General features: G+C 41.1%; 1 protein-coding gene across 36 annotated transcripts in view; it reads right to left on the bottom strand.

Moving 5' to 3' along the window:
- Window positions 1–13,250, bottom strand: part of clasp2 (cytoplasmic linker associated protein 2) — a 380,510-nt gene that overhangs the window by 314,306 nt on the left and 52,954 nt on the right. For all 36 annotated transcript variants that reach the window (XM_073035883.1, XM_073034575.1, XM_073035242.1 and 33 more), the window contains exons 4-5: window positions 7,599–7,690; window positions 1,471–1,546 (exon numbers count right to left, since the gene is read on the bottom strand). In XM_073035883.1, the coding sequence (XP_072891984.1) occupies window positions 1,471–1,546; window positions 7,599–7,690 (168 nt within the window). The remainder of the gene's footprint in view (window positions 1–1,470; window positions 1,547–7,598; window positions 7,691–13,250) is intronic.

Here is a 13,250-nt window from a genome sequence, read left to right on the forward strand (position 1 = left end):
TTTACATACCAGCGATGTGGATTTAATTCCCACTGCTGTCTGCAAGGAACAAGTACGTTCTCCCTGTGACAACGTGGGTTTCTGCTGGATGCTCTGGTTTCCTCTCATACGTATGACATACTGGTTGGTAGATTAATTGATCATTGTAAATTGTCCTAAATTAGGCTAAGGTTAAATCAGGGATTGCTGGATGTTGCGGCTCGAAGAGCCTTCTCCATGTCTATCTCAATAAATAACTGCAAAAAGTGACAAACTGCAAATACAAAAAATAAACAAATTAGGAATAAATAAAGTAAATGAATAATATTAAGAATGCGAATTGCAGTGTCCTCAACAGCAAGTCTATACATTCTGGAATCAGCTCAGAGTTGAAGTGAGTGTCATTATTCATGCTGGTTCAGAAGTCTGATGGTTGAATGGAAATAGCTGTTCCTGAACCTGGTGGTATGGGGCCCCAAGGATGCTGTACCCGCTTCCTGGAGGCAACAAGGCCCAACATTCATATCCCAAATTTAATAATATTTAAATTCCCCAATCTCTATGGCAGAAGCTATACTTGTGTCCCTGCACCATTCGTCTAGGTCTTGCTCAGCACATTCCTCTACTCACACTGAGCACAAATGATTGGTTCATGACTGTGCAGTGTAGCGGTGGCATGCAGTGCAAAGGCAGGTGACTGTCTTGGACGGAGGCGGTGTGGTGGAGCATCCATGCTCGTTTGGGGACCGGCCGCTCTAGTCAGTGCTGCCCTCCAGTGTCCAAACAGTGGAATGACAAGCTGATTTACGTGCATGCATATATCCAGAGACATTTTTTTGTGTGACTGGATGTTTGCTGTGTACATTTTGCAGCCTGGCCCCAGAGGAACACTGTTTCATTCAGCTGTATTCATGGATTGTTTCATGATCATTAAACTTGGGTAATTATTTCAAAAACACACCTAATGCAAAAGATAGAATGCCACCAAATAATTCACTTTTCCTGGTATACTATCAGTTTCTGCTAAATTTTAACATATTTGGTACAAAATATTAACCTGTTTTCAGGAAAATGAGGAGTTTTCAAAAATGGAACTTCAAAAATTATATTGAAAAATACATATTTTAAAATTTTTATATTTATTTTAAAAATACAGCACAGTAACAGAGCTTTCCAGTTCAACAAACCCACACCTCCCAAATAAACAAAGGACCAATTAACCCTACTAATCCATACATCTTTGGAATATGGGAGGAAAGAGTACACTCCCCATGCTGTCACGGAGAGATGGTACAAAAACCTTACAGACATCAGCAGATTTGAACCTGGGTTTCCAACTTAGTGTAAACCACTACACTACCAAGACAATGATATTTTTTTTTACTACATTTACACTTCATAGGCCAAATGGCCTAATTCTGTTCTTTTACCTAATGTTCTTATTTATAATTCCCTATGTTACATTAGTAAGAAACACTGAAAAATACATACTTGGCTATTTGGATCCGCAAGTAGATTGCAAATGTGCGATACTATTTTGCTTAACGTCAATGGGTGTGCTCCATAACTGGAAGAAAGCAGTTGCAATAGTTTTTGAACAAATCAGATTGCAATTATTTAATTGTTTTAAAACAAACACAGGAAACATCATCCCCACTCTAATCCAACAGCCAAATTTCTACAGGACAATTAGAGTGTAAATAAAGATAACAAGCCAAATTACTGGAAGCACGTGAGATCGAAATACTAATGTAACATTTATCAATAAATAACGTACTTCATTTTGAACTACGAATCAGAGCTAACTCACTTAAAATATATTTCATTACACTCCAAGATATAAAGGATTTTAAATCAGGTACCAATTTATCTTAAATTCTGCACACCAGCATGCAGTACTTCTCAAAAATAATGACGAATGACCCACTGTGAAACAATTATCACAATTTGTTGATGCTCATGGTACAGTTATACAATTTGTTGATTAGGCCGCACTTGAATATTTTGTGTAATCTGGTCACCATGCTAATAGGAAGGATGAGAAGAAGCTTGACAAGAACATTACCTGGACAAAGTGACTTGAGCTCTAAAGAGGGTCTGATTTGGTGGTGGTGGGGGGGGGGGTAGGGAATGTCTTGCTTGATGCAGATGAGCCTGAGGGGTGATCTTTAAGGTTTATAAAATGGATAGCAATAGATAGCCAGTCTTTTTCCTCCAAATTTTTTTTTAAAGTTTGTCAAAATCTAAAGGGCATTAGTTTAAGATGAGTGGGCAAAGATTAAAGGAGATGTGAGTGGCAAATGTTTCAACACAAGAGGGTGGTGGTATTGAAAAGAACTGCTGGAGGGGGTGGAAAAGTCAGACAGAATTACAGGTTTAAAAACAACATTTGGACAGGTACATGGTGAGGATAAGTTCAAAAGGATATTGACCAAAAACAGGCAAAAGAGATAATCCCCATCAACAGACACAAAATGCTCGAGGAACTCAGCAGGCCAGGCAGCATCTACAATCAATCAATGTACAATCAATGTTTCGGGTTGAAGTGTCAACAGTACTTATTTTGTTCCATAGATGCCATCTGGCCTGCAGAGTTCCTCTAGCATTTTGTGTGTGTTGTTCAGATTTCTAGCACCTGCAGCTTTTCTCTTGTTTGGGATAATCCGTATGTTGTCCCATATATCCAAGAAATTGTACACATCTAATAAAGCATGTGCTGGCACTAGAGAAAGCCAGAAGTTTATGAGAATGATCTTGGGAATGCAAGATTAACGTCAAGAGCATTCGATGGCTCTCTGCCTGGACTTAATGGATTTTTTTTTTTAATGGGGGAGAGGAAATCTACAAAATATTGGAAGGCCTATATAAAGTGATGCAGAGAGGATATTTCCAACAGTGAGAGATTCTAGGATCAGAGGGCACTTCTACAGAATGTAAGGATGTCCCTTCAGAAGAGAGACAGGGAGGATTTTTTTTCCAATCTTTTTATTGAATTTTTCAAAAATAGATACATAACTGTCATAATAGTTCAAAGGGAGTGAGGCAGTTAACATATGAGTAAAAACTATAGGTAACAGCATATAATAGACCTCCCAAACCCTAAATATAAACAGGACACCAGAAAAAAAATAAAAAGATGGGGAAAAAAACCCCAAATTGAAAAAAAAACACAAAAATATACTAAACACAACTAAACCTAAACTAAACAAAAGCAAGCTGGGCTATTCTGTTACATCAAAAAAAATTATTAGTGTCATCAACTCCACTCCTCTACTTAAATGGATAATATAAAGGAATCGGAAAAGGTCAAATTACATTCTGTGAAAGTATTGAATAAAAGGCCTCCAAATTTCTTCAAATTTAACCGAGGAACCAAAGGTACCACTTCTAATTTTTTCTAAATTTAAACAGGATATGGTTTGAGAAAACCATTGAGATGTAGTTGGAGGATTTATCTCTTTCCAATTTAATAAAATAGATCTTCTAGCCATTAAAGTAGCAAATGCAATCATCCGCCAAGCTTAAGAGGGCAGATCAATCATAGGCAAGCCAAAAATTACAGTAACAGGGTGGGGTTGTAAATCAACATGCAAAACTGTAGAGAATGTATCAAAAATATCTTCCCAAAATTTTTCCAAAAGAGGGCAAGACCAAAACATATGAGTCAGAGAGGCTACTTCAGATTGACATCTATCACAAATTGGATTTATATTTGAGTAAAAATGAGCTAATTTATCTTTAGACAAATGAGCCCTATGTATGTTTAGCACACATCGAAGAAAAATAAACTAATTGAAATTTTTTTCCCATTTCTCTATAGGTAAAGAAAGTTGAAGTTCCTTCTCCCATTCATTTTTTATTTTATCTGATATCAGGCTGTATATTCATAATCATATCATAGATGATTGCACCCCTTTTGATAGGGGTTTAAGCCTAAAAATGTTTCCATGATATCAGTTGGATATGAAATTGGAAAAGTAGGTAACATCATATTTTAAAAATCTCTAATCTGTAAGTATCTAAAAAAAATGGGATCTGGGCATATTATATTTATTAGATAATTGTTCAAAAGACATGAAATAGTTATCAAAAAATAAATCACGAAAACATATTATACCCTTTGTTTTCCAAATCAAAAAGGCTTGCTCCATGAGAGAGGGTTGAAAGAAAAAATTAGATATAATAGGACTTGACAAATTTATTCAAGCCAAAAAAACTTACGAAACTAAAACCATATCCAAAATGTATGTTTAATTATTGGATTAACCATTTGTTTATTCAATTTAGAAAAAACCAAGGGAAGCGAAGTCTCTAAAATGGAAGTCAATGAAAATCCTTGTACAGAATTACATTCAAGATTAACCCATTGTGGACTGACGTTAATATCCACATCTTGTGTCCAAAATATTAAATATCGAATATTAATTGCCCAATAATAAAATCTTAAATTTGGCAGTGCCAGGCCACCGGTTTTTTTTTTATTTCTGCAAGTATTTTTTACTTAGCCTAAGATTTTTATTTTGCCATAAGGGAGAATTCTTTTTAAGTCAGGGTGGCAAATCTGCAGAATTCATTGCCACAGGTGGCTGTGAAGGTCAAGTCACTGGGTATATTTAAAGCACAGGTTGATAGGTTCTTGATTAGTAAGGGTATCAAAGGTACACAGAGAAGGCAGGCGAATAGCATGGAGAAAAAAAATAAATCTGTCGTGATTAGATGGAGCAGACACAATGGGCCAAAAACTTAATTTCGCTGTCAGTTGCAAGAAAAAAATTTGTAAACCCTTTGCTGTTACTTGCTTTTCGACATTAATTACTCATAATATGAGTAATATGACTTGACTTCATCTAAGTCACAACAATAGACAAACACATTCTACCTAAACTAATGACTCACAAACAATTGTACTTCTTCTCAACAATACTGAGTACATCAATTAAACAAACACAGTCTAGGTTCAAAAAAGTATGTGAACCTCTGGGGTAACACAAAAAATTTGGATGAAATTCAGTACTATTGCTACTCTCCCTAAGAGTGGGCATCCTGCAAAGATCACATCAAGAGTGCAAAGTGCAATACTGAAGGAGCAGAAAAAGAACCAAGGGGTAACAGCAAAAGACCTGCAGAAATCCCCTAGAACTTGCTAAAGTTGATATTTATGTGTCCACCATAAGAAAAACACTGAACAAGAATGATGTTTATGGAAGGACACCACAGAGGAAACTACTGCTCTCCAGAAAACACTGCTGCACATTTCAAGCTTACAATGACCACCGGGATGTTCCACAATGCTTCTGGAACAATGTTCTGTGGACAGATGCGACAAAAGTTGAACTTTTTGGTAGAATGTACACCGCTAGTAGCTATGTTCGGAGGAAAAGGAGCACTGCACACCAACACCAAAATCTCATCCCAACTGTGAAGCATGATAGAAGGAGCATAATGGTTTGGGCCTGATTTTGGGGCCTGGACAGCTTGCAATCGTTGAGGGAACAATGAATTCAAAACTGTATCAAGACATTTTACAGGAGAATGTCAGGGTAGCGGTCCGTCAGCTGTATGGAGGAATGGTCTAAAATTCTTCCTCACCATTGTGCCCAAGTCTGATCAGCAGCTACAGAAAACATTTGGAGGTTACTGTTGCTAAAGGAGGTTCCACCAGTTATTAAATACAAGGGTTCACAGTTTTGCCAACATGGACAGTGAATGGTTAAACAATGTGTTCAATAAATCCATGTTAAGAACAATTACTCTCAATAATTTTTCCTTTGGCTCCTCCCACTTCCTCCAAACCAAAGGTGTAGCCATGGGCACCCAAATGGGTCCCAGTTATGCCTGACTTTTTGTTGGCTTTGTGGAACAGTCCATGTTCCAAGCCTATATGGGTATCCGTCCCCCTCTTTTCCTTCGCTACATCGATGACTGCATTGACACTGCCTCCTGCACGCATGCTGAGCTCATTGACTTCATTAACTTTGCCTCCAACTTTCACCCTGCCCTCAAATTTACCTGGTCTATTTCTGACACCTCCCTCCCCTTTCATGATCTTTCTGTCTCCATCTCTGGAGACGGCCTATCCACTGATATCTACTATAAACCTACAGACTCTCACAGCTACCTGGACTATTCCTCTTCCCACACTGTCTCTTGCAAAAATGCTATCTCCTTCTCACAATTCCTCCGTCTCCGCCGCATCTGCTCTCAGGATGAGGCTTTTCATTCCAGGACGAAGGAGATGTCCTTTTTTAAACAAAGGAGCTTCCCTTCTTCCACCATCAACTCTGCTCTCAAACGCATCTCTCCCATTTCCCGCACATCTGCCCTCACCCCATCCGCCCACCACCTCACTCGGGATAGGGTTCCCCTTGTCCTCAACTAGCACCCCACCAGCCTCCGGATTCAACGTATAATTCTCCGTAACTTCCGCCACCTCCAACGGGATCCCACTACCAAGCACATCTTTCCCTCCCCCCCATTTCTGCTTTCCGCAGGGATCGCTCCCTATGCAACTCCCTTGTCCATTCATCCCCCTCCATTCCTTCCCACCAATCTCCCTCCTGGCACTTATCCTTGCAAGTGGAACAAGTGCTACACCTGCCCTTACACTTCCTCCCTCACCACCATTCAGGGCCCCAGACAGTCCCTCCAGGTGAGGCGACACTTCACCTGTGAATCGGCTGGTGTGGTATACTGTGTCCGGTGCTCCCAGTGTGGTCTTTTATATATTGGTGAGACCCGACGCAGACTGGGAGACAGTTTCGCTGAACACCTACGCTCAGTCCACCAGAGAAAGCAGGATCTCCCAGTGGCCACACATTTTAATTCCACGTCTCATTCCCATTCTGATATGTCTATCCATGGCCTCCTCTACTGTCAAGATGAATCCACACTCTGGTTGGAGGAACAACACCTTATATATTGGCTGGGTAGCCTCCAACCTGATGGCATGAACACTGACTTTTCTAACTTCTGTTAATGCCCCTCCTCCCCTTCTTACCCCATTCCTGATAATATTTAGTTTCCCCCCCTTTTTTTTTCTTCTCTCTCTGCCCATCACTCTGCCTGTTCTCCATCTCCCTCTGGTGCTCCCCTCCCCCTTTCTTTCTCCCTAGGCCTCCCGTCCCATGATCCTTTCCCTTCTCTAGCTCTGTATCCCTTTTGCCAATCACCTTTCTGGCTCTCGGCTTCACCCCACCCCCTCCGGTCTTCTCCTATCATTTCACATTTTCCCCTCCCACCACTACTTTCAAATCTCTTACTATCTTTCCTTTCAGTTAGCCCTGACGAAGGGTCTCTGCCCGAAATGTCGACATTGCTTCTCCCTATAGATGCTGCCTGGCCTGCTGCGTTCCACCAGCATTTTGTGTATTGCTTGAATTTCCAGCATCTCCAGATTTCCTTGTGTTTAAGTACAATTTTTGTATTTTATGGCTTGGACAGACTATGACTTCAATGAAGATCAGACCACATTTTATGAGTAATTAATGCAGAAAACCAGATAATTGCAAAGGGTTCACAAACTTTTTCTTGCAACTGTGAAGAAATTTTAGTTGTAGTCCTTTATTTTAACTTTATGTTGACAGTTGAAGAAATTAAGCAAAACAAGGATGCTGACTTACGTGCTGAGTGTGGTAATGAGACATAGACAGACTCCTTCACGAGTTCGAAAGTTCTTGTGTTTAAACCCTGATGTTAATCGCTCCCAAACATACTGAAAAAGAGTTGATTACAATTTTACATGGAAATCAATAAAGTATTTTTGTTTAGGTTCAATATCATGCCGCCTTTTTTGTAAACAGACCTCATAACCTTATTGATTTGTTCATCCCTTTTCCACCCAATATTTCATATGTTTGAGATGGATAAAAAGAGCATCTTCATAGGACTGACTAATACTCATTTTATTTTCAAAATTAGAGCAACCAATGGAATTACAATAAAAAGGGAATATAGGAATAATTCACTGATGCTAGTAAAATTAAACCAGCCTATTGAGTTAGTAAGAGTCAGCGCCTCAGTGTGAAAACAGGCCCTACAGTCCAACTTATCCAGGCTGTTGAAGGCATCTTCCTGAACAAGTTCCACTTCTTTACAATTGGTCCATATCCCTCTAAAGCTTTCAGATCCATGTACCTGTCCAAATGTCTTTTAAACTTCTAAAACCACTTTATATGACAGCTTATTCCATATGCTCACCACACTTCTTCTGTGAAAGACTGGTCTCTCAGGTCCCCTTTAAATTTTTCCCCACTCAACTTAAATCTATGCCCACTAGCTTTGCCCATTTTTAATCCCACTCTAAGGGGAAAAAAAAAGACTACGTACTTTACCTATACTCGATAATGTTGCTGCTCAGCCTGCTTCACTCCAAGGATAGATCCTATCCTATGCAGTCTTTCACATTAGTCTCAGCAAAACCCTTGAGAACTTTCTATGTACCATCTCAAATTTAATCACGTCCCTCCTATAGTGTGGTTATCAGAACTGCACACAATATTCCAAGTGCAGTCTCACCAACATTTTGTACAACCATAACATAAGGCCTCATTGGGAGTATTGTGAGCAGTTTTGGGCCCCTTACCTAAGAAAGGATATGCTGATATTGGAGACATTTCAAAGAAGGCTCATGAAAATGATTCCAGGACTGAAAGGCATATCACAAGAGGAGCATTTAATGGCTCTCAGCTTGTACTCACTGGAATTCAGAAGAATAAGGGGGGATTCTCATCGAAACCTCTTGAATGTTGAAAAGCCTCAACAGAGTGGATGCTGAGAGGATGTTTCCTATGCCAAGGGAATCTAAGACCAGAGGTTACAGCCTCAGAATAGAGGGACGTCCATTTAGTACAGAGACAAGGAGGAATTTCTTTAGCCAGAGTGGTGAATCACAGGTGGCTGTTGAGGCCAAGTCATTCGGTATATTTAAGGCAGTAATAGAACATAGATTAGTACAGCACATTACAGGCCCTTCGGCCCACAATGTTGTGCCGACCCTCAAACCCTGCCTCCCATATAACCCCCTACCTTAAATTCTTCCATATACCTGTCTAGTAGTCTCTTAAACTTCACTAGTGTATCTGCCTCCACCACTGACTCAGGCAGTGCATTCCACGCACCAACCACTCTCTGAGTGAAAAACCTTCCTTTACTATCCCCCTTGAACTTCCCTCCCCTTACCTTAAAACCATGTCCTCTTGTACTGAGCAGTGGTGCTCTGAGGAAGAGACGCTGGCTGTCCACTCTGTCTATTCCTCTTAGTATCTTGTACATCTCTATCATGTTTCCTCTCATCCTCCGTCTCTCCAAAGAGTAATGCCCTAGCTCCCTTAATCTCTGATCATAATCCATACTCTCTAAACCAGGCAGCATCCTGGTAAATCTCCTCTGTACCCTTTCCAATGCTTCCACATCCTTCCTATAGTGAGGCGACCAGAACTGGACACAGTACTCCAAGTGTGGCCTAACCAGAGTTTTATAGAGCTGCATCATTACATCGCAACTCTTAAACTCTATCCCTCGACTTATGAAAGCTAACACCCCATAAGCTTTCTTAACTACCCTATCTACCTGTGAGGCAACTTCCAGGGATCTGTGGACATGTACCCCCAGATCTCTCTGCTCCTCCACACTACCAAGTATCCTGCCATTTACTTTGTACTCTGCCTTGGAGTTTGTCCTTCCAAAGTGTACCACCTCACACTTCTCCGGGTTGAACTCCATCTCCACTTCTCAGCCCACTTCTGCATCCTATTAATGTCTCTCTGCAATCTTTGACAATCCTCTACACTATCTACAACACCACCAACCTTTGTGTCGCCTGCAAACTTGCCAACCCACCATTCTACCACCACATCCAGGTCGTTAATAAAAATCACAAAAGTAGAGGTCCCAGAACAAATCCTTGTGGGACACCACTAGTCACAACCCTCCAATCTGAATGTACTCCCTCCACCACGACCCTCTGCCTTCTGCAGGCAAGCCAATTCTGAATCCACCTGGCCAAACTTCCCTGGATCCCATGCCTCCTGACTTTCTGAATAAGCCTACCGTGTGGAACCTTGTCAAATGCCTTACTAAAATCCATGTAGATCACATCTACTGCACTACCCTCATCTATATGCCTGGTCACCTCCTCAAAGAACTCTATCAGGCTTGTTAGGCACGATCTGCCCTTCACAAAGCCATGCTGACTGTCCCTGATCAGACCATGATTCTCTAAATGCCCATAGATCCCATCTCTAAGAATCTTTTCCAACAACCTTTCCCACCACAGACGTGAGGCTCACTGGTCTATAATTACCTGGACTATCCCTACTACCTTTTTTGAACAAGGGGACAACATTCGCCTCCCTCCAATCCTCCGGTACCATTCCCACGGACAACGAGGACATAAAGATCCTAGCCAGAGGTTCCGCAATCTCTTCCTTCACCTCGTGGAGCAGCCTGGGGAATATTCCATCAGGGCCCGGGGAGTTATCCGTCCTAATGTATTTTAACAACTCCAACACCTCCTCTCCCTTAATATCAACATGCTCCAGAACATCAACCTCACTCCTATTGCCCTCATAGTCATCAAGTTCCCTCTCAGTGGTAAATACCAAAGAGAAGTATTCATTGAGGACCTCGCTCACTTCCACAGCCTCCAGGCACATCTTCCCACTTTTATCTCTAATCGGTCTTACCTTCACTTCTGTCATCCTTTTGTTCTTCACATAATTGAAGAATGCCTTGGGGTTTTCCTTTACCCTACTCGCCAAGGCCTTCTCATGCCCCCTTCTTGCTCTCCTCAGCCCCTTCTTAAGCTCCTTTCTTGCTACCCTATAATCCTCAATAGACCCATATGATCCTTGCTTCCTAAACCTCATGTATGCTGCCTTCTTCCACCTGACTAGATTTTCCACTTCACTTGTCACCCATGGTTCCTTCACCCTACCATTCTTTATCTTCCTCACCGGGACAAGTTTATCCCTAACATCCTGCAAGAGATCCTTAAACATCGACCACATGTCCATAGTACATTTCCCTGCAAAAACATCATCCCAATTCACACCCGCAAGTTCTAGCTTCATAGCCTCATAATTTGCCCTTCCCCAATTAAAAATTTTCCTGTCCTCTCTGATTCTATCCTTTTCCATGATCATAATAAAGGTCAGGGAGCAGTGATCACTGTCCCCCAGATGCTCACCCACTGACAGATCTGTGACCTGACCCGGTTCGTTACCTAACACTAGATCTAGTATGGCATTCCCCCTAGTCGGCCTGTCAACATACTGTGACAGGAATCCATCTTGGACACACTTAACAAACTCTGCCCCATCTAAACCCTTGGAACTAATCAAGTGCCAATCAATATTAGGGAAGTTAAAGTCACCCATGATGACAACCCAGTTATTTTTGCACCTTTCCAAAATCTGCCTCCCAATCTGCTCCTCGGTATCTCTGCTGCTACCAGGGGGCCTATAGAATACCCCCAGTAGAGTAACTGCTCCCTTCAGGTTCCTGACTTCCACCCATACTGACTCAAAAAAGGATCCTGCTACATTACCCACCCTTTCTGCAGCTGTATTAGTATCCCTGACCAGTAACGCCACCCCTCCTCCCCCTTTCCCCCCTCTCTATCTATCCCTTTTAAAGCACTAAAATCCAGGAATATTGAGAATCCATTCCTGCCCTGGTGCCAGCCAAGTCCCTGTAATGGCCACTACATCATAATTCCATGTATGTATCCAAGTTCTCAGTTCATCACCTTTGTTCCTGATGCTTCTTGCATTGAAGTATATAGATAGATTCTTGATTAGTCAGGGCATGAAGGGATGCAGGGAGAAGGCAGGAGCTTGGGGCTGAAAGGGAAAATGGATCCAGACATGATGAAATGGCAGCACAGACTTGATAAGCCAAATTTCCTAATTCTGCTCCTAACCTTATTGCCTTATGATGTCCCAACTCTTCAACTCAATGTCATATATGATGAAAGCAAGAATGTATGTGCCTTCTTCATCCACCTATTCGGGTAGCCATTTTCAGGGAACTATTTATTTTTAACCCAAGGTCTCCCTGTTGAACAACACTCTTTCAGGTCCTGACATTCACAGTTCTATGTTTTATTAGGATCCATAAGAATATTAAAAACTCCCATGTCTACATTCAGTAACAGTGATGGCTGAGATGCTACAAAGGTTAAAGATTAATATCAAAAAGAAATATATTTGCTGTCCTTGAAATTCAAGTTGGCAAGTCAAGAAGAATGCAACAAAGGTAATTGAGGACCAGAAGCCCATAATCTTTAACTGCCTTTAGATACAGGATTGTACCAGAGAATAGTAAACTTTGTTGAGAAAGTAATGCAAAGATAAATGAAGCAAATTCACTCAGGTTAATATTGGTGATGGGGAACAGCTTTATGAGAAATAAAATTAATACTCATTTAAATGTGTGAATTGATAAAGGAAAAATGCACTGGTTTTCACCTCAGCCCAACTGCACAGTATGAAACTAAACAAAGGACAATTTAACAAACTGCTGATGAGAGAATTCAGTGTAGTAAAATTTTAAACAAGTTTGTTAATGTTAATTGGTTCAGCACAACACTTTACAGTACCAGTGACCTGAAATGGATTCAATTCCCACCCATCTGCAAAGAGTTTGTACGTTCAGCCTATGACCTTCCGGTGCTCTGGTTTCCTCCTACAGTCCAAATAAGCAAGTTTATTGATTATTGTAAATTGTCCCATGACTAGGCTACGACTAAATTGGGGGTTGCAGAGCAGCACGGCTCAAAGGACTGGAAGAGCCTGTTCCACACTGTATCTCAATAAAATAAAACAAAAAGAAAACTGAATGCCAGGAGTCCTGGTCAGACCCCACTTGGAGTACTGTGCTCAGTTCTGGTCACCTCACTACAGGAAGGATGAGGGAATCATAGAAAGTATGCAGAGGAGATTTACAAAGATGTTGCCTGGATTGGGGAGCATGCCTTATGAAAACAGGTTGAGTGGACTTGGCCTTTTCTCCTTGGAGCGACGGAGGATGAGGGGTGACTTGATAAACGTGTACAAGATAATGAGAGGCATTGATCGTGTGGATAGTCAGAAGCTTTTTTCCAGGGCTGAAATTGCTAACACCAGAGGGCACAGTTTTAAGGTGCCTGGATGTAGATACAGAGATGTCAGGTGAAGTTTGTTAGGTGTGTTCAGGAAGGTTTCTTGACACAATACGTAGATAAGCCTACAAGAGGAGAGGTTGTACTTGATCTGGTATTGGGAAATGAACCT

Source organism: Hemitrygon akajei, chromosome 1, assembly GCF_048418815.1.
Source record: "Hemitrygon akajei chromosome 1, sHemAka1.3, whole genome shotgun sequence".
Classification (NCBI taxonomy): domain Eukaryota; kingdom Metazoa; phylum Chordata; class Chondrichthyes; order Myliobatiformes; family Dasyatidae; genus Hemitrygon; species Hemitrygon akajei.